The 22361-nt window shown below is 36.5% G+C and overlaps 4 protein-coding genes across 7 annotated transcripts; 1 reads left to right on the forward strand and 3 right to left on the reverse strand.

Annotated features, from left to right (window-relative positions):
- Window positions 1–442: 442 nt before the first annotated feature.
- Window positions 443–2053, reverse strand: LOC125214472 (uncharacterized). Of its 2 annotated transcripts, XM_048115518.2 has the most exons (3): window positions 1379–2053; window positions 705–1063; window positions 443–620 (listed from the first exon to the last, which is right to left on the reverse strand). In XM_048115518.2, the coding sequence occupies exons 1-3, from the start codon at window positions 1992–1994 to the stop codon at window positions 588–590; spliced, it is 1008 nt and encodes a 335-aa protein (XP_047971475.1). In that variant the 5' UTR covers window positions 1995–2053; the 3' UTR covers window positions 443–587. The 2 variants fall into 2 exon arrangements, with proteins under 2 accessions (XP_047971475.1, XP_088920224.1); XM_089064098.1 differs by having other exon boundaries at window positions 443–1063.
- An 8412-nt stretch (window positions 2054–10465) lies between these two features.
- On the reverse strand, window positions 10466–12714 carry LOC125202694 (uncharacterized). Its single transcript, XM_048101143.2, has 4 exons — window positions 12321–12714; window positions 12107–12229; window positions 11640–11927; window positions 10466–10823 (listed from the first exon to the last, which is right to left on the reverse strand). Exons 1-4 carry the CDS (start codon window positions 12582–12584, stop codon window positions 10614–10616), a joined length of 885 nt encoding a protein of 294 aa, XP_047957100.2. The 5' UTR covers window positions 12585–12714; the 3' UTR covers window positions 10466–10613.
- A 950-nt stretch (window positions 12715–13664) lies between these two features.
- On the forward strand, window positions 13665–19585 carry LOC125202692 (beta-galactosidase 8-like). 3 transcript variants are annotated; one of them, XM_089064766.1, is made up of 20 exons: window positions 13665–13818; window positions 13952–14052; window positions 14140–14235; window positions 14820–14919; window positions 15054–15120; window positions 15186–15278; window positions 15393–15536; window positions 15660–15748; window positions 15826–15931; window positions 16024–16111; window positions 16265–16383; window positions 16623–16787; window positions 17015–17214; window positions 17316–17422; window positions 17724–17833; window positions 17967–18074; window positions 18306–18416; window positions 18554–18765; window positions 18880–19207; window positions 19305–19585. In XM_089064766.1, exons 5-20 carry the CDS (start codon window positions 15064–15066, stop codon window positions 19413–19415), a joined length of 2148 nt encoding a protein of 715 aa, XP_088920892.1. In that variant the 5' UTR covers window positions 13665–13818; window positions 13952–14052; window positions 14140–14235; window positions 14820–14919; window positions 15054–15063; the 3' UTR covers window positions 19416–19585. The 3 variants fall into 3 exon arrangements, with proteins under 3 accessions (XP_088920892.1, XP_047957098.2, XP_047957097.2); XM_048101141.2 differs by having other exon boundaries at window positions 15190–15278; XM_048101140.2 differs by having other exon boundaries at window positions 13688–14052; window positions 14807–14919.
- Window positions 19586–19600: 15 nt separating this feature from the next.
- Window positions 19601–21936, reverse strand: LOC125202693 (uncharacterized). Its single transcript, XM_048101142.2, has 6 exons — window positions 21604–21936; window positions 20875–21054; window positions 20648–20729; window positions 20466–20573; window positions 20174–20332; window positions 19601–20010 (listed from the first exon to the last, which is right to left on the reverse strand). The coding sequence occupies exons 1-6, from the start codon at window positions 21853–21855 to the stop codon at window positions 19811–19813; spliced, it is 981 nt and encodes a 326-aa protein (XP_047957099.2). The 5' UTR covers window positions 21856–21936; the 3' UTR covers window positions 19601–19810.
- Window positions 21937–22361: the final 425 nt, after the last annotated feature.

Raw genomic sequence — 22361 nt, forward strand, 5'->3', positions numbered from 1 at the left:
TCGTAGTATTAGATTTATACGTAGAGAAGTAAAAGTTAATCTCGAATATAACCTCTCATAATCTAAGATGACACTTGACGGCCATGCAACGTATGCCACATATTCTACTTCACAATTTAAAAAGGCTGCTTTTACTATTATTCGAACCTGAAAGTTCGTCCATTTTTTCATTTTCGTCTTTCCCACAAAATTTATCTCATTTCACTTTTTACTATTTTCAGTAGTGAAACTTATATTCCACTAACTCAGTACTACTTTCTACTCACATTTTATTATAGAACTAATATAAAAGTAAGACTCATATCCCACTAATTTTTTTAACTCACTTTTTATTATATTTTTTAAAATCCGTGTTGAATCAAAGTGAGACAATATTTGAAGGACTGAGAGTATTCATCAGCATGATTTGTACATATACGTAAGAATAAACTGTAACAACAAATTAAATTGCAAAAACACTATAACAAATTCATTAATGTACAGAATGAAATAAATATTATACACAAACCTTTTTTTCTGTTAACCTGTAAACTCCTCTAACCAAAGAATTTCATAACTTCTAAAAATATCAAAAATTCCCATCATAATTAACTGTGATTCTGTTTTCGAAAAGAAGCTATCTGCATTATAAAAAAATAAAAATAAAAAAGCAAAAAAGTGAAAGAAAAAGGAAAATGCGAATCTGATTGGAGGTGAGACTATACCCCACGATTGATCATCTCATGGAATTGCTGCAGCGATTCCTGTCTCTGCATCCTCATATCTTCATTCATCTTATTGATGAACGCCTCCACTCTCCGATTCAACTCGTCCTGCCCCAGCGACGGCTCTTTTTTGATCCTCGGCGGCGGAGGCGCGTCGTAGCTGCTGCGATCCTTGAACGTCTCCGACTTTGGCACGACGGCGGCGTGATCCATGGCGGGCGACGCGTGCTGCTCAAACGTCTCGGATTTCTTTAGGTGTCGCGTGAGCGGCACGTGACGCCCCTCGGTTATCATCTTCCACGTGCTCTCCAGCGTCTCCTGCTTCTTCGGCCGAGCTACGCGCCGCAGCGCCCTCGCACCTGCAATTAATCAATCCATCAGTGAATTAGGATTACAGAAAATTGAAATTAATGACGATTTCATGCTTAATCGCAATCGAATTCAATGCTATTGAATTTTGCGGATTACAGAGCTTGGAACAGAGCGAGAAACGTAGAGATCGCGGAAATTGAGCTCTGAATCGCGTAACAACAATTGCATGTTTAATCGAATTCCATGCCGTTAAGTTTTGTGGATTTCGAAGCTTAGAACAAACGAGAAACGTAGAGATCGTTGAAATTGAGCTCTGAATCGCCGGAAATAGAAGATACAGTGAGATTTTCTAGTGAATTTACCTTCGGGAGGAGTTCTACTCGGCTTCCGGTGCACGAATCTGGAAGAAGCGAGCGGTTTCTCCCTCGCCGGAAAGAGCGACTCGAATTGAACTTCCGGCGAAAAACTCTCGCGCAACGGCGGAGTGTAAGGCAAAGCCGATTCATCGAACTCATCTTCAGCCTCCGCGCGAATCACGCGCAGATCGTCTACTTCCGCCGCGAATTCAACCTTCAAACCGTTCACCACCATCGGTTTCAAATCCTCTTCAAACGCCGACGCCGCAACCTCCTCCGGCGCCGTTTCCGGCACGTCTGCTGCGTCGACATTCTCCGGAGGCGAAATCGGTTGAAAAATCTCGGCCGGAGGCGTTACGGCCGAGATCAGGTGATCAGATCGAGCCGCCGCAGGCTCGTTGTGGCTCTGGCTGAAGTGAGACGTGGCGGCGATGGTGATGATGATGCCGTTGATGATTATGTACAGATACGGAGGCTTCATCCACGACAACACGACCGACCACAGCGTCGGAAAGCCGTCGACGGCTGCCGGAATCGACAGCTTCAGCGCCAGAGCTGCGGATAAAACTCCAGCTGATATCAGAATCGTCCTCATCGACATCCAACTGTTGATTGATTCCATAGGTTTCAATATAGAGAGCGATTGTGAGTGATTTAGAGAGAGAGGGAAATGGAGAGTGGTGTTTTGCTGGTGAAGTTGGTGCAATGGGGTATATATGTATGTATGAGGGTGGATCGGATGGTGAGTGGACGCGGTTTCATCAAAGCCGTGAAATCTGGGCCGTTGGATAACAAGACAATAGCAGTGGTTTTTGAAGATGGCCCACCTGTGGTTGTAAGTTGTAACTATATTCATTTAATTTGATTTTGAATTTTAACTGTAACTAGTACTATAGCTAGAATTGAAATTACGTACAATGATTTTATAGGGGTGACAAGTGAAAACTCAAATCAACGGATTTCGTCAATTTATCGGCTTTCGGACTAGTTCTATTCAAGATAGGAGTTACTGGATGCGGGCTATTTGAGTTATAAATTTTCGATCATATCCTTAGATACTCAGATTTTGAGTAAATTCAAAGAACTTGTTGAACTAAAAAGTTACTTTCTCCTTTCCATGTTAATTGGGTTATTTTTCTATTTTGAGAAATTCAAGATAATTGAGTTTTTTCTATTTTTTTTACAAAAAGTAACTCTTTCTCTTACTTTATTCTCTTTTAATCTCTCATGCTTATTCACTATCCACTTAACACACTATTATTGAACTCTTTACCGAAAAGAAGCGTCTCTCTAAATAAGAAATAGAGGGCATACTATAGTATTAAAATTAATTTGTGTATTTTTTAGTACGGTTAGTAGTATAAATTTTTTTAATACAACAATAGATAATGATGAAGTTTGATAAATCTTGAGTAATTGGATGATTTATCGTACTATAAGATTAGGTTATGATGAATATCGACATACTATTAGATCTAAGTATAAGATTTATACAACTCTAATAAAACATAAACACATTTTGATAAATTTGAAAACATGTTTTAGAACACATTTCTTTCCTGATTCGTCTATCTAGAAGTAGTACTACATTAGGTTATCTCCGGCGGCGCCCCTCCCATTCGCCCCTCCCACTCGCCCTTCCCATGCCACGTCAGCACTAGCCCCTCCCATTCCACTGCCACACCACTAGCCCTTCCCACTCGCCCCTCCCACTCGCCCTTCCCACAATTAAATTAATTCACAATTAAAATTCACGGAATTAAAATTCGACACAAATACGAACGGAAAATACGAATATTTCAATAAAAAAAAAACATATATCATTCGAAAAAAAAAATTATATAGTAGATAGAAAAAAAACAACCACATCAATGTCCACCCCTCCGCGTCCAAACCTCTTCGATGATATCCTCCTGAAGTCGAATATGGGCATTTCTTTGCCGCATGTCGGTAAATGCGCGCAACCGCTCAACCTATTTATAGAGTTTAAAAAAAAAAAAAAAAATATGTCGGACGTCCGAGTTGGGACGGGCGACCTTCGCCACAGTGGCGCCCGTCCCACTCGCCCGTCGACGGGAGGGGCAAGCTCATCGCAGGGGCACCCGGGACGGGCGTGGGCGCCCTTCCCGCCCACTATGGCGCCCGTCGGGTCGCCCGTCCCCGACGGGTGAACGGGAAGGGCGCCGTAGGAGATAACCTCATCGCAGGGACACCCGGGACGGGCGTGGGCGCCCTTCCCGCCCACTATGGCGCCCGTCGGGTCGCCCGTCCCCGACGGGCGAACGGGAAGGGCGCCGTAGGAGATAACCTTACATTGACTATATATGCGCCTTTTGATTGGTTGAGTAAGATTTAATTTCGTTCTACAATAAAATATCCTAGTTTAGCATTTAAAGATACACACGTTCACTTGTCTATTCCTGTAATATTAATCAAACTGACATTGCAAGGAGATGACAACATTTATAATTAATACTAGGAATTTCTAATAGTAGTATCATAAAAATATAGTATTGCTTTTACTATTAGCTAAAATATGGATTGTTGAATATGCAAGGTAGCATGTCGATAGTCAAAATCCAAAAAAAAAAATAATTAGCATTCGATGGCTGTAAAACCGAAGTTGAAGATCTTTCATGACTAAAAAAATTGTTATGTTCGAATTCAACCTTTTTTTAGACGTGTATATAATTGTGTGGTTCGAATGATACGGTAAAATTGATAAATAATTCAATTTTCCCCTAATTTTTCTTCATTTTGTCAAAATCCTTTAATTTATCTTAATCACAACCAACCAAACCAGACACAAAATTAAATAATTTAATCTTACGTTATTACGTTAATCTTATTTATCTCATCCACCAAACTAATTAAACCTTTCACTATTTGTCTCCATATCTATGTATTTGAAAATGTTTTATGAATAAACCTTTTTTTAGCAGTTTTGATGAAATAAACATAATATTTACACCATGCGTCCGATGATACAAAATACACGTTACTTCATTTAGGATAACTGAAAATATATTATTAATGTGTTGATAATTTATGAGGAAAAGAGGAAAACAGAAAAATTATATGAAGATTCATGGGTTGCGGGTAGGCCCATCACGTGGCCCACAGCCTGTTCAATGCGTAAATCGTAATGCGCAGCCCCTTTTCTTCACCGACCTTTGCCTCTTTTTATTTGCAGCTGAAAAAGGTGCACTTTCCTAAACAGAAAAATGAGCTGCTTTTAAATTTTTTTCAATAAATATATAAATACTCAAATTTTAAAATTAACAATTAAAGTTTACAAAAAATTACTGACGGTGCAAACAACACAAAATCAACGCGATAGACTATAATGTGAAAATTTACAAATGGCATACTTATTCACGCTAACCTATTTTGTTTAGCAAATATATCGATATTGTAGTAGCTACTTTTATTAATTATCACTTTTTTTATTATATGCTCAGATCCCACTACTAAAGCACACTGTATTACGGCATGTCCTCTAACGGCTCTTCTCCTTTTTCTCTTTCAAAGTTTTTTTTATTGCCACTATTATCAAATACTACTAGTAGTTTAAAGGAATGAAAACTGGTAAAAGAAGTTAATTATTTTAATTGGTTTGGACCACGTATTTTGGTGATGATATATGCCAATACATCTGGTTTAGTAATTATTGAGATTTAGGCATTTTTTCTAATGTTAGGTGTTCCATTTTTATCGAGGTATTTGATTATAATCGAGTGACATCCATTAATAATTTTTGTGTTAGGTAGTAATGTTGGGCTAGAATTGAGTCCTCTGATATTTCACGTGTGGATATTTTGCAGCAATATAACAAATCATGGAGTAGTATTTAATTATTTGAAAGTTGGGAATTTTATGGATGTGTGATCTAACTTTTAGAATACTAATGGGAGTCAAACGCAGTGGTGCATTATAATCATCTAATTAGCCACTTATATTTTATGAAGCAACATGGTGTTACTGATTTTTGCTATAAAGTGACACTTAAATAAAAAAAATAATCACTACTTGAATAAGCAATTATTATTATTTTTTAATTTGAAGATCTTGTTTGTCATCTCATGGCATTAAGAATTTCCTCGGCCAAATTAAGGATTTAAATATAGAATCTAATTGCATGTGACAGTGCTGGCTTGCTTAGTTAGATTTGGTATATTCTGCTATATTTGCGTGCACTCGATTGCAACTTGCAATTATTGACCAAAATGTGATGGCCATTTAATTATAAATTTATTTAACTTATTTAATTTAAGTCAAACTAGTACTATAACAATTGTCTCTTTAATTGCTGTTATTTTAATATTGTTCACACCTAAAGCATGTTGTAACTGTGGAATTCTATTTAGGACAAATCTGTTGAGTTTCATGCTCAATACAAATTTACAAGATTCATTCCTATTTATTTAACATTTATTAATACAGAATAAAAATTTGTATGCACAATGTATTTCAAGAATGTTACGATTCATGGAGTAATATGTATGGAGTCAAAAGATCCGAAGTGAATGCAAGATATGATTCATATGAACAATCATTTTCTTGAAAATACTAACCCATACCTATTAAATGGTTAAAATTTTGAAGATAATTAGAGAGTTGATTTTGCCCATAACGTGACACAGGTTAGAAATTTCCATAAGATATGGGTACAGTTCAGTGTATATGGCCAACGGCGTTATTACTTTAAACTAAAGTAATAGTATAATTTTTCAAATTATTATTATTATTATTATTATTATTATTATTATTTTATTTTATTTTTATTTATTTTTTTTAATAATAAAAGCGAGAGTTTATTTTATTCTATTCGCAATAGATAAAATCAGTTTAATCGCACCCTCATTTCATTCAACACTAAAGGCATGTTTGATAAGTTAGTAATACTAAGATAGAGAATTATATATGGACATTTTTAATTGTTTAATATCATAGTTAAGCTTAACTTAAAGCCCAATATAAGACCAGAGCCCTATCTAAGCTTACCAAAATTATAATATTAACCTTGTTTATGTAACTGAGTATCTCACCAATTTGTCAAGTTAAGCCATGTTATTTAATATACAATACAAATTTAGATAATTTCTTTTTTATCAAACAACAATAGATAAAATCATATCTTTGCATATCTTGACATGAAGCCCGTATTTCTTATCTTGTTTTACATATCTTCTCATATCCCATCTTTTTTATCAAACGAGTCCTAAGTATTTTATTAAAATCTCGGTCCAAATCGATTGGTTTATTAATTCAATCAATTTTTTTCAGAATTCACAATATTTTATCGATACCTATTTTAGAAGATAAATATAAAATTTTTATTTCTAATTATTTTTTTGAATTTATACGCTTCACTCATTCAAGAAATATAATTCTAGATTCATTTATGAATTTCAATGACTTTAATACTTTTCAAGTTTATCCCCTTAAGCATATATACTATACTAGCTACATTTAAGGCATTGTTAATTATTTCAAGTTTATTATAAACTCTACTCTATCACTAGTATTTCTTGTTGTCGATTTATATACAAGATTTAAAATTTTAAAATTATGATTATTTAATAGGAACAAGTGATCCTTTTATCAAACCTAATTTTACTAAATTTGATTCCTTATTAGTGCCTTTACATAGGAAAAAAGAGAGAGAACAACTGAACAACCAATTCGTGCCGGAAAGTTGAAAGAATCTTCTTCATTCCTCATTCTCTCAAATATTCTTGCACTTTCCTCCCCATTACCTACTTTATTAATGAGAAGATGAAAGGAAAGCTTTTTGTCCTTGAAAATTGTGAATCAATCTAAATCACTAATTTTTGTGGTCTATGATGGCCATAAAGAGATACTAATAATTTATAAAATATATTAAAAAGAGAAAGAAAATATATTATTATATATTCTTCATAGAAATCAACCATGATCTGATGATCACCCATTTAGTAAAATTGGAACCATGTTCCTAAAAAAACACATGCATGCACCATAGTACATATGTATAAACTTAATTAATTGATTATAGGTGATGGTTAATTTCAAAAGTTTTCTTAAAGTTAGAATATAAAATTATATTAGTTCGTAAATATATTAATATTAATTGACATTAAAATATATAAGCATTCAACTTAATATTAGTTTATGATTCAATAACAGCAACTGATACTTTTTGTCATGCAACTGATATTAATATATAAAAGAGTTTATATAATTTTCAGTTCTCAAAATTCTTATTTTAATTTTTCTTTTACTGAAACCGCCTCTATAATTATAATATTTTACTATCCCCTATGTATAACATCATATATAAATAAATACACTATAATAAATACTCACATGATTTTACATTTATATATAAGTATGTAATATCTATGCATTTAAAAAAATGAAGATGCAAGTATCTAATAGTAGAATGATTAATCATTAATGTATGAAACTAAAATCTTTAATTTTCTGTCCACTTTCACAAAAAAATAATCTAAATTGGATTAGATAATACAATAACAATACAGATTCTTTTCTTAAAAGGGGATGCCACTTTCCAACCTCTCTATTATATCATTGGTGCCCAAAATTTATGTATATGTACAATTTCACATGTAAATAGAAAACCAAAATTCAAGATTTTGAGATTGAAAACGACGTAGTGCGATAGGTTCCAAGATGTGGAACCGCCGACCAAAAGCTTTAATACAAATGCTTCTCTTTATCTCTTTCTGCATAATCATCCAACACCCCTAACTAAATGAAAAGGGATGGATCACTATAATATTATCTTTCATTCTAAATATAAAATAATTGCCTAAAATATTTTTTGGACCCCTCCAAATTAATTATTTCTAGGAGTTTCACAAATTGTCTACACCTACCAATTTTTGTTTCTTACTTTAGGACAAGTCGTTGGACCATTCACATCTCAAATTTTGAGATTTTGACTTGACTTCATTGTGAAAATTGATTGTAAATGGTTGATCAATATTATAGTAGTAAAATCACTATCACAAATGAAAAATCTGCATTCATATATACATGGAAAAAATCAGTATAAATCAGTATTTATTGATCATGTTCTCATGTCCTATAATAATTATTTGGTCTTAGTTTTGCATTAAGGATGTGGTTCTAATTTGATCACATCTATATATACCTTAGTAGTAGTTTAATTAGTGTATGTGAATCATGCTTCTAATAAACAAAATAAAAATATGAAACAACTAATTTAAAATGGAAGGACCAATATTTTGTAAATGGGGACGCAATGTGTGGCATGGGTGAAGTGTTGAAAAATGTGGAAAAATAAAATGAAAGGAGGCGTAATAAATAAAATTAAATAGTATGGGAAATTCAAAGGAAGAATCGAGAGTAATTGTGTATCCAAACGAGCCACATCCACTTGATGCTTAGGACAAAATGGATGATGCTTGATTGGATAGGATTACAAAGATTCCTATTTACCTCAAATTAATTTTTGGTTTTTGCTTACCAATTTCTTACAATTTATAGCCACAAACATGTAAGTTTGGATCCCATGACTTTGTTGCCTGATCAAGAAAATTTTAGTTTAAGATTTGGAAGCTCATACAATTGATACAAGGTGATGTGTTAGTTAATTAGTAGATATATATATTGGGCACCAATTCAATGTTTCACGGATTTTGCGTGTATAAAGATGATTCGAATCCCGATTTAGTTGAAGAGAAATGTCGTACCAATTTAATTGTAGTATATGCTTTCTCAAATAGAAAAAGAAAAAAAAGTATTAGAAATGGGCCACTCACCCCTTAAAAGGCCTCATAAGGGAGAGGGTTATCCACACTTATATAGATTAGATTGGATCATCACCAAGTCGATGTGGGACAGAATTGAGAGAATTTAACACGCCTCCTCACGTGTGGGCCGGAAAGGACATCGGTCTTCTATCACGTGGGTAGGCAATGCAAGAGATAAGAGAGAATCATCATCGATGTGGGCTGGAAAGGACATTGGTCTTCCACTCGTGAGGTAGATAAGAAATAAAGAGAAATCCATCATCGACTTGGACCCGCTCTAATACCATATTAGAAATGGGCCATGATTGGCCACTCACCCCTTAAAAGGCCTCATAAGGGGTTGGAGAATTTAACACGCCCCCTCACGTGTGGGCCGGAATGACACATCGGACTTCCATCACGTGGGTAGGCAAGAGAAGAGATAAAGAGATAAACTATCATCGACTTGGGCCCTGCTCTGATACCATATTAGAAATGGGTCACTCACCCCTTAAAAGGCCTCATAAGGAAGAGGGTTATCCAACTTATATAGATTAGATTGGATCATCACCAAGTCGATATGAGACAGAATTGAGAGAATTTAACAGAAGGGAATAAGCTTGTGATAAACACGCAGCCCATCGTTTTCATACTCATAAATGCTTACCAAATATTATTACATTATTAAAAATTTGATTGTTTTTTCATAATTTCATTGAAATTGCATAACACCCAATTCCCAGTGACCCAGTATATTTTGCATAAACATATCAAAGAAAATGCAAAGCATTTTACATCAAATTTAACATAATCGTCAATTGTTCATATGCACTACAGACATATGAAGCTACGAAATGCAAAGCATTTTACATCAAATTTAACATAATCATCAATTGTTCATATGCACTGCAGACATATGAAGCTTCGAAGCAATTTGAATTTGGTAAGTATTTAATTTGGGAGCTGTGAGTAAAGGATTAAATAGTAAATTCATAATTATATACTGCTATTATCAAAATAAAGGCTATAGCCTATATACTAAGTAAAATGAAACTTCTAAAGAATTACTACGCGCACTTTTTTGATGAGCTACTCCTTTTCTTTTCAGTCCATCATTTAATAAATGAAAATTCCAAAACCCAAAATAAGGCTTGGGCTTAGCTCTTTCTTTAAAAGCCCAAATTAGGCTTGGGCTTACTTAGCTCAGTCCAATATCAAGTACACACAAAACGAAAATAATCACTCTTTTTAAGGGTTTCATCTGATCATCAAGGTTGTGCTTTGTATATTGTAATCATTCCATTTTGAAAACTAAGGAAAGAATTGAGTACAATTGAGACCAGAAACATACGCCATATTGATTTCAACAAAACAAAGCTCAAACTGTACAAAAGAGACATACATCAGTTTCAGAACCTCCAAAAACTGCAAGAAGGATCATGTCATAAAAAATTGTACTCCATTGCAGCTTCTATCCACAATCATTCATGCTTTTTCTGCAACTTCAGTTTTGCTTCTACATCTCCACTGTAAGGTGCAGCATGGTAGGCATATTGATGGAGTACTGCAATGAACATCATCTCGACACATACTAAAACCTTCTGATATGCTTCGCCAACATTCTCTGTCTCTAACCAGAAATGATGAGATTGGAGAACGCCCATCGCGACCAAGATGTGTAGTAACACTCCCTGCATTTCATCACGACATTAGCAGAGTTCAAATAATTTTATTATGATGCCCAGTTGACAAAGAATCATCGTACTTTCTACCCCATGTTCATCATATTTTAAACATACAGAACCTTTGGAAGGATTCAAAATGCGAGAAACTGAAAGAAAGTTCGTTACATTGGAAATTTCAGTTATATTAATAGCAGTTTCCTTCCAGCAGAAACTGATAGTGTTGTAGTAATGCAGTAATATAAAGCAAATTTCTTCATATCTTAATCTTGAAGAACATGTTTTGAATCATTTATCATGACTTCTCAAAAGTTTAGTCACTGTGGCTACAAGAGAAGATTCATCACTTGATTTTCAGTGATACACCGAAACGATTAATTTCTCGTACAAACAATCAGAAGCAGCAAGGGTTTCTCCCAATGAGATAGATTAGTAGTAGTATCTAAAAACTTATTTTTTTCAAATATAACTACTGTCCAGGTAATAACTCGAATTATACATAGATCTGATTGCATTTATGCCTATATCACAAACATATACATTTTCCAAAACCTAGTTTTCAGTTGGTAGATATTCAACAATCGCCATTTAGTTGGTGAAGCTTTGCAGTCAAGCATGAATCAACTCCCATATACTAACTTCTTATTCAAACTAACAATCCCATAGATTTAACGAAGAAAGAACACATGTGAAGCATGCAACATGAAATGCAATCGCCATCCAATTTGACAAGCTCTAAAGATATACTCCCACATATTTATCTACTTAGTTGTGTTTATCTAGTGAATATAAAGCAGAGCACGAATTAAGAAAAGCCGCATTTACCTGCCAAAAACCGAAGAAAACAACCCCCTTGATGCAGATGAACTTCGAGAGTGGCTCGTGTGGTTCCAATTCTTTGGCAAAGGCGTAATAGAAGACGAGCAACGAATACATGGCAAAAAGAATCGATATATTCAGAACAACGGTGAATCCCCAACCGAGCCAACTGGGATACACCCCAATGAACTGCAATGCCATCATCAGAACAGAACAAACCGGACGGATGATCACAAATTGCCATATCCAGCTCTTCAGACGCCTCAACGTCTCCTGATTCAAACGAGTTCCAGGCTGCAGATTTCCAGAAAATAACACACAAATTCATAATTAACAATCCAGCTTAAAACATTTTTGCAGAACCCCCAAATTATTAAACTCAATTGAGCTGCAGAAACCCTAGTTTTCTTGCGCATAAAATTCAACACCAGAAAAGCACAAAGGACTACTTTGATTAAAGGGAAAAACCTCACCGGGAGAAGATTCATCGGAAACGGAAGGCGAATCTCCCTCCCCTTCATCTCATCAGGCACAGCATCTCCGCTCAACGAGAGATTCGAATAGCTATAGATCAAACTCAAAAACGTCGCAATTGCCTGCTCCGCCAACACCAAAACACACAATTCAACATCAATACACCAAATTAACACAACGATAAGAAGAAGAAAGAAGAAGAAATCGACTCACCAAAGCACCGTAGCAGTCTTTAACAGAGTCCAGGAGCATGAAAAACTGCTTGCTGCCGCGGCGATCGATGAATCCGAAAAATGAGGTAACAGCGTAAACCGGCGGGAGGAGGAGGAGGATGAGTATGGATCGCTGCTCCTTGGGATTCTTCCAGTAGAAGAGGTGCTGCGAAACCAGCTGGAAACTGTAGTGCAGAGTCAGCATCACCGAGAATCCGGCACCGGCTAACGTCAGCTGCCGCCGATCCATATTTGCGAAATCCATGGTTTTCTACAACTTCAATTTGATTCTTCTGTAAGAATTGCAGTGAATTGAGAAGCGTAGATTCGATTTTCTGAGTATATAGGGATGGAGATGAAGAATTTTGACTCTCTGAGCAATGAGCAGCGGATCAATGATCGCTCAACGGTCAGAGTTGAGATGCGAGAAAAGTCAAGGGTGTGTTTGACTTTTGACTGTGTAGAAATTAGAAAAATTGGAGTAATTTTTTCTCTCTTTTGTGGAAAAATGAAAGGTAAAATGATTTACTAATTCCTCAATAATTTGGTCTTTGACCTTTCAAAAAATGGTCTTTTACCTGTTAATAATTATAAGAAGAGATGATGCACATTTTTAAAAAATGTTCTTTGTTGTGTTAATTACATGTTACGTGTATGATTTTTGGTTACGATTTCCTTATCTTTGATTTACACAGTATTAAATATGCTAATTAATATTCACAAAATTTATGTTACAACATAGTTTATACTGCTTTATAAGGAAAATATAAGCTTTTCAATTGTCATCATTCTCTTAAATTAAGGTGGCAACAAAGCACCGTCTATTAACAGAGAGAAAAATATGTAATTAAAGTCTTGTTGAAAGAGATAAAAGATAGTTAGATGTATTAACGGATGATTTATTTTCTTCAAAAAAAAATATTATTTTGGGATGAATAAAAAATAAATGAAAATGCAACTGTTTTTTTTAGAGTAATAAAAAAAAAGGAAAGTGCGACATTTTTGTGAGACGAAAAGAGTACACTACGTACTACTCCATTTATATAATATTACTAATATTAGACGATGTTCAATTTCCTAGACAAAATAATACCAACATATAAAACACATTATCATACATTTGCGGGCATAAGATTAAAAAGTTCATTGTTATGTTCATAGCTTTTATGTAAATAAAATGGATCATTTGAATATTTTATCGTTGGTAAAATATTCTACCGGCAAAATTCTCTCTTTAGGTGATTTTAAAATAAATATTTCTACAACGGAATGTTTTTTCACATTCTTCCAGTAAGTTGGATTTCTTCTACGTCGCAATCACAAACAAGGTTCAAGTTTGTTTTTCTAGAACTACCGACAAATTCTTCACTCTCGCAATTATCAGTGAAATAATCCAAAGATTGCAGGCCACATTTGTTCCCTTCTAGCACATCACTATCGATCTCGACAAATACACCAAGACACATATCTATTCAGAGCTCAGACAGCATAAATACGAAGTTTAGTTATGCTTTTCTCTTACTTCGGTTGTAGTAATAATAATGTCTGCTTTTAAATCTTCAAAATCTATGTTGTTATCTGCACTTGTCTTTGCAGTTTTACTGTTTGATTGCGGTTTATTCCAAACTGCAGTTTCTAGGTCAGTGAGTTATGATAGTAAGGCGTTGATCATCGATGGGAAACGGAGGATCTTGCAGTCGGGATCCGTTCATTACCCGCGCACTACACCAGATGTAAGCTGTTATTTTAGTTTGTTTTTTGTTTATGTTAATTGGTTTGAGGTTGTAAAAGATGCAAATGGTTTGTGTGTTGGTTTGAAGGTTTGGCCGGAAATCATTGGGAAGGCGAAGGAAGGAGGGATTGATGTGATAGAGACTTATGTCTTCTGGAATTATCACGAGCCTGTGAAGGGAGAGGTATACTAGCTACGGTTTACTTGTGATTCGAGTGTATGCTTACATTGCGCGAAGTTTGAGTTCTAGGTTCAGTCTGGTTACATCACATGTGTCGAAGCAATCCGAAATACTATGTCAAGAGTAGTACTTTTAAATTCAGTTTAATTTAGTTGAAGAGTATATATATTTAGTTATTTAGTACTTGATTGTGTTCGAACCGTAGTTACTATTTCTGACATTGTTCTCTTGCAATTAAAGAGTGTTCTTATGTTACTATTTAGTACTATTATTATACTTACTTTATTGTGCTCATATGTGAATCAATTTATACTCTAGAATATGCAACAAGTTTATTATATGTAGTACTACTTAATTTCTTGTTTCATGGCTGTCACTCGTTGATCCGAGTTTAACGCCTTGGTTTCAGTATGCAGTTGATTTTACTTGTTTTTATCTGTTCTAACCGAACAGTAAGTTTCCAAGTTCACTAGCTTTATTGAAAGTATCAAAAACAAACAGAAGTGTAGCATGCTTCTACTTTCTTGCTGACTTCGAAATTGTAACCTCATACTCTGGCTTCTTCAATATGTAGTACTATTTTGAAGGCAGGTTCGACTTAATACGGTTCGTGAAGGAAGTTCACAAAGCCGGCCTCTTTGTACATTTGAGAATCGGACCCTATGCCTGTGCTGAGTGGAACTACGGGTTAGTCTTTCGTTTATTATGGGGCTCATTTTATTATAAACATTGTGAAGTTGGAAGCATTTTTCGATCTATCTTGAATCAAAGATGAAATCACTCAATTTAAACCACTTATGTTTTCTACCTTGTTTGAACAGGGGATTCCCAATGTGGTTGCATTTCATTCCCGGAATACAGTTTCGTACAAAGAATGATCTTTTCCAGGTGCTTTCCTAGTTAGTTTTTTTATACGTATCAACGCAGAAGCTCAAGATTTCGTTTGGGTGCAGACAGAAATGGAGCGTTTTCTTGCCAAAATAGTTCGCATGATGAAGGACGCGAACCTATTTGCATCACAAGGAGGGCCGATTATTCTTGCGCAGGTCGGCTTCCCCTTGTTTACTCGGTTGCTGCAATAATGAACATGTTCCTCTTGAACTCGCAAAAATTATTCAGATATCAAACATGTTTTGAATATACAGTTCGTATCGATATAGGTGGAAAACGAATATGGAAACGTTCAAGCAGCTTATGGAGCAGATGGAGCGTTATACGTCAAATGGGCTGCGGAAACAGCTGTTGGTCTTAATACTTCCGTTCCTTGGGTGATGTGTGCGCAACAGGATGCACCCGATCCAATTGTAAGTACATAGTATCTTATTACTATATGCATCACAAGTTTGTTACTGTAACTTTGTCGAAAGTGACATGTGATCATGGAAACCGTATGCAAATGCTTGACGATGAAATTCTCGCTGCTGCAGATAAACACTTGCAATGGGTTTTACTGCGACGGGTTTACTCCAAATTCACCAACCAAGCCATCGATGTGGACTGAGAACTACGTTGGATGGTAAAACTACACAATTCACCGATGTTCACACTCGTTTTTGTCTTTAGAGATTTCAGCAGTTATATGTTCTTTCATAGGTTCCTAGCATTTGGATACGCTGTCCCTTTCCGACCAGTTGAAGACTTGGCTTTTGCCGTTGCACGCTTTTTTGAAAGAGGCGGCACTTTCCAGAACTATTACATGGTTAGTTAGCCATAGTAGGTTTTATATTGTTTATTTGCAGCTTGTGACTTCTTAGCTAATGCTATCTCCGACATTGTTTATCTTTTTTGCAGTATTTTGGCGGCAGCAACTTTGGTCGAACAGCCGGGGGACCTTTGGTTGCCACTAGTTATGACTATGATGCTCCAATTAATGAGTATGGTAAACATTCTAATCTAGATTAGTTTTTTCACTTCATGTTCATGCGTTTCTTTCGAATTTCATTTAATCAAATGAATCTGCAACTATGTGCACTGTGAGAAGAGCAGAAGCATGTGTCTGAGTAACTTCCATCAAATGTGATAATTTATGCAGGTTTTCTCAATCAACCGAAGTGGGGTCACCTGCGCGACCTTCATATCGCAATCAAACTATGTGAGGAACATTTGGTCAATGCAGATGCAACCCAAATTTCTCTTGGTGAGAATCTTGAGGTATGTTTTATATCTAAAAGTCTGTCTTGCTACTTCTCAGCTTGGTGGAAAGTCTCTCTCTGTGTTCTCGTTCGTTCTACTCCCGTTCTGTGCTAAGAGGCTCAGATACGGAAACTAAAAGGCGAAAGAGGGAAACTAATAAGTTGTAAAACCTGGAACTATTGTGTACTTTTCTTTTCATGCACTCTTATATTTCTGATGGTTTTATACTGAAAATTAACCGTCGTATTTTTGATCAGGCGCATGTATACTACAAATCCTCGGATGACTGTGCAGCCTTTCTTGCCAATTATGGTAGCTCTTCGGATGCAACGGTAGATTTCAGAGGAAAATCTTACTTTCTTCCTGCATGGTCCGTGAGCATTCTTCCGGACTGCGTGAACGTTGTGTTCAACACAGCTAAGGTATATACTGTCGCCCCTCTGTCTACTTCCTCTTCCGAAGTTTCACAACTTCACATTTTTCATTGCTTGTTTATGTTTCTTTTTCGATATGATTTTGGGTCCCGGGATTAGTAGTATGCAGTCTATGAGAATATCAGATAGAAGATATCTTCACTAAGTTTAGTTCTCTAAAATCTAATAGTAGTACTTAGTTCTGTAAGCTTATAGAGGTTATGCCTTTGGAAAAGGTTACTTCACAAACAACACTCAATGATGAATCGTTGACTCGGAACATCACCATGCACGAGTCTTCAATGTCATCGGCATCTTGGAGTTGGTACAAAGAAGAGGCGGGTGTTTGGGGCAACAGCTCATTTGAGGCATCTGGTTTACTAGAGCATATAAATACAACGAAAGACACAAGTGATTTTCTGTGGTATACGATAAGGTAAATCGCTTCATTCTCCCTTTGTTGTTTTTACATGTTCCATATCAACAATACTATACTGAACTTGCTTATCTTCTCTGTATTGCTCTACATGGCCACAGCATAGATGTTAACGCTGATAACAAGAAAAATCGAACCAAAGAGGTAGGTTTGCTTATCGGGAGCTTGGGGCATGCAGCTCTTCTGTTTGTTAACAAGCAACCAGCAGGTAAGCCGTTAGTTCAACTAACTTTTTATCTCTATCGAATTTGTACATTAGCACATTACTTCACACACGTGATGCAAGAACTCCTCTTCTCAAAGAATGGACGATTAGCGTTGAATATGCAAATCAGATTCATCTGTAGTTTGCTGCTGCTTTTTTTTGTTGTTCGTTCTTTATACGAAACTATGAACAACGTTATAGTTTCGTGATTAGTTTCAAGCCATTGACATGCTTTTTATGATTGATCCAAATGCAACAAAATGTGTTTTTACTCTGATATTCATAGTGATTTCTTTGCTGTCAGCATTTGATTATGGAAATCATGATGATGCCAGCTTCAATTTGAGTGCTACGGTTGAGTTTCACAGTGGGAGCAACACAGTAGATATATTGAGTATGATGGTTGGTTTACAGGTACGAGGTGTTAGAGTTTTATAATTCTCTCTCAGATCTCATCAAGTCTATCACTTACAATGCAAAAACTCCTCTTCTCAAACATAGTATTGAAAGGGATATTACATTAAAGTTTGGAACATAATTTCTTCAGAACTATGGGCCATGGTTTGATATCCAAGGGGCAGGAATACACTCGGTTGTTCTAACTGGATTGAAGGGTTCAGAAGAGGATCTTTCGTCTTCACAATGGACCTATCAGGTACTCAGTTATACCTCGATTCATTGAAGTGTTTACGTGCATCACGTAATAAAAACCTAACTCGAACTGAACCTGGAATCAAATCTAGCATTTCTCAGATTTCATGTTCACATTCCTGGTGGATATTACAAAGAGAAAGGAACTGTGTCTAGTAATTCTAGCATATATTTGTTTCTATACACAGCATTTTCCATTGTAACAACTATTGTTCCACAACTTGTATTCATTCAGGTTGGACTTGAAGGTGAATATCTTGGGCTTCAGAATGTTTCTCTCGCGAATAGTTCAATATGGACGGACGAAGGTGATTTACCACTTAATCGCAGTTTGACATGGTACAAGGTAAATTGTATGCTGCAGCTAGTAAGCTAGAGATGTCTCTTTTTCTTTATAGAAGAGAAATGGAGTATGTATAACACATAGACATGGCATGCATTAAGAATAGCATGCTCGATTTGACATTCTACCTGTATCATCAGACCGCATTCCTTGCTCCAGTAGGGAATGGCCCTGTATCACTAAATCTTTCCGGGATGGGGAAAGGCCAAGCATGGGTGAACGGTCTGAGCATAGGGCGGTATTGGTCTCAGTATCTTTCACCATCAAGTGGATGCACAGAGCCATGTGACTATAGAGGAACTTATGACGCGTCAAAATGTTTGAAGAAGTGCGGCCAACCAGCTCAAACATTGTGAGTAGACACTTCACTTAGCTTCTTTCAAAGTTCTATAATCAATATATCTTCAGAAATCCACTTCAGCTCTTCTGCTAAACTCTTCGTTTCTCGTTAATGAATCTTCTCTAGGTATCATATTCCACGTTCGTGGTTGCAACAGAGTGAGAACTTACTAGTCATCCATGAGGAGCTTGGTGGGGACCCTAGGACCATCTCTGTGGTAGCTCAAATCGGGCAAGTGATATGCGGGCGTGTAACAGAGGATGATCTTCCACAGGCTGATACTTGGGAACAGGGAGTAGGGTTTGCATCCACGACACCAGAGCTTCGACTGTCCTGTGAAACGGGACAGCAGATTGATTCTATTCGTTTTGCGAGCCTTGGGAACCCTCAAGGAAGTTGTGGAGCACACCGGCCAGGGACTTGTCATGCCGATGTCTCAACATATCTTAAGAAGGTAATTTCATGTTAATGATCAGTAGACTGTATGAATCACTGTTGTGTTTGTTACATTTTATCTTGCTGAAGCTGACGTGGTAAGTGGTATCATACAGGAATGTGTGGGAAAGGAAAGATGTTCGATTCCCATCTCGACAGAGACGCTTGGAGACCCCTGTCGAAATCTTACCAAAACCTTGGCAGTTGAAGCTCTTTGTCTAGGTTGAGACAGTTGACTGCTTTTCAACCTATAGCTTTCAAATTTCATCAACCATTCAACATTGTATGTATGCATTTATCAAAACATTATCTTCTCAGGATGATTCTGTATGTAATCAACTGCTGATGCATTTTGTCATGATAATGGGTATGATTGGGATTGTATCCATTGCTTGAATTAATCGAAATCCCCTTTAAAACAATTGAACATTCTAATCAGAAACTTTGACAATAGCAGATGCAAATAACTTGTAATTTCCCGACAAGGGAGATTTTTCCCCATTATATTACATATATGAACAAAGGCACAACTGTGGTGAAGAGGCAGCTGTATTCAAAACAAGACAGACTTTGGTTCTTACAAACTTATTACTTATTACATAAGTATCTCCCCAACTAATCTTCATGGAACAAGCAGGATAATTTTTCCGATATGCTTGCTGCTTTCCATGATCCGGTGACCTTCTGCGGCTTCTTCTAGTGGAAGACGCTTATAAACCACTGGTTTAATCTTGCCTTCAGCTATTGCTGGCCACACATGTTTCTCGACCTCATTTACAATCGCGGCTTTGTTCTCTAGGCTCCTATTTCGCAGACCGGCAGCTGTAAACAAGTAAATGTACATTTATTTAGTTTAAAATGCCAGTCATCAACTTAGTTAAGTTGTAGGTAACTGTGAATAACATAAATCAAAAGAATGTGCCACAGCTCTCACTGGAGCTTCTATGTGATTCTTTCTAATGCCAGTAAGGCTCGAGCAACTTACCCTGCACTGTAAGGCGCTTTGATAGCAAACTGGCAAGGTTGATTTCGGTGGTTGTTCCACCCATAAAACCTATTATAAAAAGCCTCCCATCGATGTTTAGGCTTTCAAGGTTTCGTTGCAAGTATAAGGCGCCAATGTTATCTAAGATGACATCCACACCTGTTATTGATGAAAATCAGATATAGAACAAATGGTGTGTTGATAGGAAAGGAAACTTGAGAGCAGAAAATCTTTCTCAAGTACTCAACACCGAAAAATTAAAGAATTTTACTAGTTCAGTCAACCATACAACCTTTCCCTGCAGTTTCTTCCTTAACACGTGAAACAAAATCCTTAGTCTTGTAATTTATGCAGACATCAGCTCCGAGTTCCTTGCAAGCAGCTAATTTTTCTTCACTTCCTGTATGTCGGGTATAAATCATCAATAAAATATGCCAGCTTTGCTAATAAGTAAATGTTCATCTTTGCAGTAACCTGCAGTGACGAAAACCTTGACTCCAAGGTGCTTAGCCAATTGAATAGCAAATGTGCCGATGCCACTGGAGCCCCCATGTATCTGAGGTTACACGTGAATGAGTCAAATAACAGAAACAACAATACTAAGGCCAAAGCAGTAATACAGCCTCGTCGGATTTAGTACAATCAACAGATTTTGAACACGGCACTTGATTGATAACAAAATTCAGGCATGGAAAACATACCAGGAAGGTTTCCCCTTGTGACAGGTGGCTCATCATAAACACGGTGGACCACACCGTGCATGCTACCTCCGGAAAACTAGCTGCGTCTTGCAACGAAATATTAGGCGGAACAGGAAGAACTTGGCCAGCAGGAACAGCAACCTTCTCGGCGTATCCCCCTCCAGCAACAAGAGCACACACCTTTATAACACACAGCTACATCAGCACTTCACAATAATCACAAAGGTAAACACTTGTGTACATCCAGATGTACTGTGTAGCCATCCCAAGTAGAAATTTATAGCTAGCATAATCTCACTATCAACAATTAGGGTCATAAATCTCCCCCGCCAACAATTATGCACTTTCTAAAGTTGTAAACAGTGTTGTTAAACTCTCATTCAATAATAAGCATGATCATAAGAATCACCAATAGGAAAACGATGACATCGCCTGAGTTCATATTCAACTAGGCATTTCATCATACAGTTGATGCAAGCAACAATCACAAAGGTGAAAACTTGTGTACATCCATCCCAATTAGGCCCTGTTAATCCCAATTAGTAGAATTTCATAGCTCGCATAATCTAATTATAAACAATTAGGGCCATAAAACTCCACCATCGACAATTATGCACTTTCTACAGATGTAAACAATGCTCATCTCTCACTCTGGCATCGCCGGAGTTCAAATTCAATTAGACATTTCATCAAACAGTTTCCGCAAGCAACAATCTCAAGAGGAAAAACCTGATCGCCGATTTTCCAGCGGTGGACATCTTTGCCGACGGCTTCAACGATACCGGAGCATTCAAGGCCGGGAAACTCGCTCTCGCCCTTAGGGGGAGGGTACCTGCCCAGGCGCTGAAGTGTGTCGGCTCTGTTGAGAGCGGTGGCGGCAACTCTGATCAAAACCTCGTTGTCTTTGATTTTGGGGGCATCCACTTGTTGCAATTGAAGGACTTCGGGGCCGCCTGCTTCTGTGATCACTATCGCCTTCATGGTTTTCTTCGTCGCCGGCGGTTTATGTTCTGATTTTGGGATGAGAAATTATCAATCATTCAAGTGTGATGACTAAGAACTATGGTGAATCTTGCTGACGGAGGAATCATGAATGTAAAATTTTGAATTCAAAAATAAGAGTTACTGTAGTAAAATGTTCATATTTTAAGTTTTAAATTTAAAATATACTGCTCTAAATGTAGATATAAAATTTTGCATACAATTGTCTCATTTTTATAATAAAAGACAAAAGAAAATGAGGCAATGAAACGTGGATCTACTTACTATTCATAATAAAATAACCAAGATTCAAATAATGGATTGAAATGACAAGGCGATGAATTACGGACGGAGGGAACAGTATTGAATTAAAATATCATGTGTGAGCTCTAAAATTTAATAATGTGCATACAATTTATCTTTTTCTCACTACTCGAAGAGATTTAATCGTGAAATCATTGTTATCGTAATTTTGAATAGATTGAATAAAAAAGGTCGAGGGAATA

Source organism: Salvia hispanica, chromosome 2 (genome assembly GCF_029641045.1).
Source record: "Salvia hispanica isolate PSC_SH4W2 chromosome 2, Shi_PSC_v1, whole genome shotgun sequence".
Classification (NCBI taxonomy): Eukaryota; Viridiplantae; Streptophyta; class Magnoliopsida; order Lamiales; family Lamiaceae; genus Salvia; species Salvia hispanica.

Bases quoted from the DNA above. Each gene is read 5' to 3' on its own strand.
- LOC125214472 (XM_048115518.2), bottom strand. From the start codon at position 1,994: ATGGAATCAATCAACAGTTGGATGTCGATGAGGACGATTCTGATATCA. The intron at 1,064-1,378 runs GTAAATTCACTA...GATTAATTGCAG, and splicing joins GAGTAGAACTCCTCCCGAAG to GTGCGAGGGCGCTGCGGCGC. The intron at 621-704 runs GTATAGTCTCAC...TTTATAATGCAG, and splicing joins ATGAGATGATCAATCGTGGG to ATAGCTTCTTTTCGAAAACA.
- LOC125202694 (XM_048101143.2), bottom strand. From the start codon at position 12,584: ATGGATTTCGCAAATATGGATCGGCGGCAGCTGACGTTAGCCGGTGCC. The intron at 11,928-12,106 runs GTGAGGTTTTTC...GGAAATCTGCAG, and splicing joins TTCCGATGAATCTTCTCCCG to CCTGGAACTCGTTTGAATCA. The intron at 10,824-11,639 runs GTAAATGCGGCT...GATGAAATGCAG, and splicing joins TTTTCTTCGGTTTTTGGCAG to GGAGTGTTACTACACATCTT.
- LOC125202692 (XM_048101140.2), top strand. From the start codon at position 13,861: ATGTCTGCTTTTAAATCTTCAAAATCTATGTTGTTATCTGCACTTGTC. The intron at 17,215-17,315 runs GTAAATCGCTTC...ACATGGCCACAG, and splicing joins TTTCTGTGGTATACGATAAG to CATAGATGTTAACGCTGATA. The intron at 17,423-17,723 runs GTAAGCCGTTAG...CTTTGCTGTCAG, and splicing joins TGTTAACAAGCAACCAGCAG to CATTTGATTATGGAAATCAT.
- LOC125202693 (XM_048101142.2), bottom strand. From the start codon at position 21,855: ATGAAGGCGATAGTGATCACAGAAGCAGGCGGCCCCGAAGTCCTTCAA. The intron at 20,730-20,874 runs GTATGTTTTCCA...GTGTAACCTCAG, and splicing joins CACAAGGGGAAACCTTCCTG to ATACATGGGGGCTCCAGTGG. The intron at 20,574-20,647 runs GTTACTGCAAAG...CCCGACATACAG, and splicing joins CAAGGTTTTCGTCACTGCAG to GAAGTGAAGAAAAATTAGCT.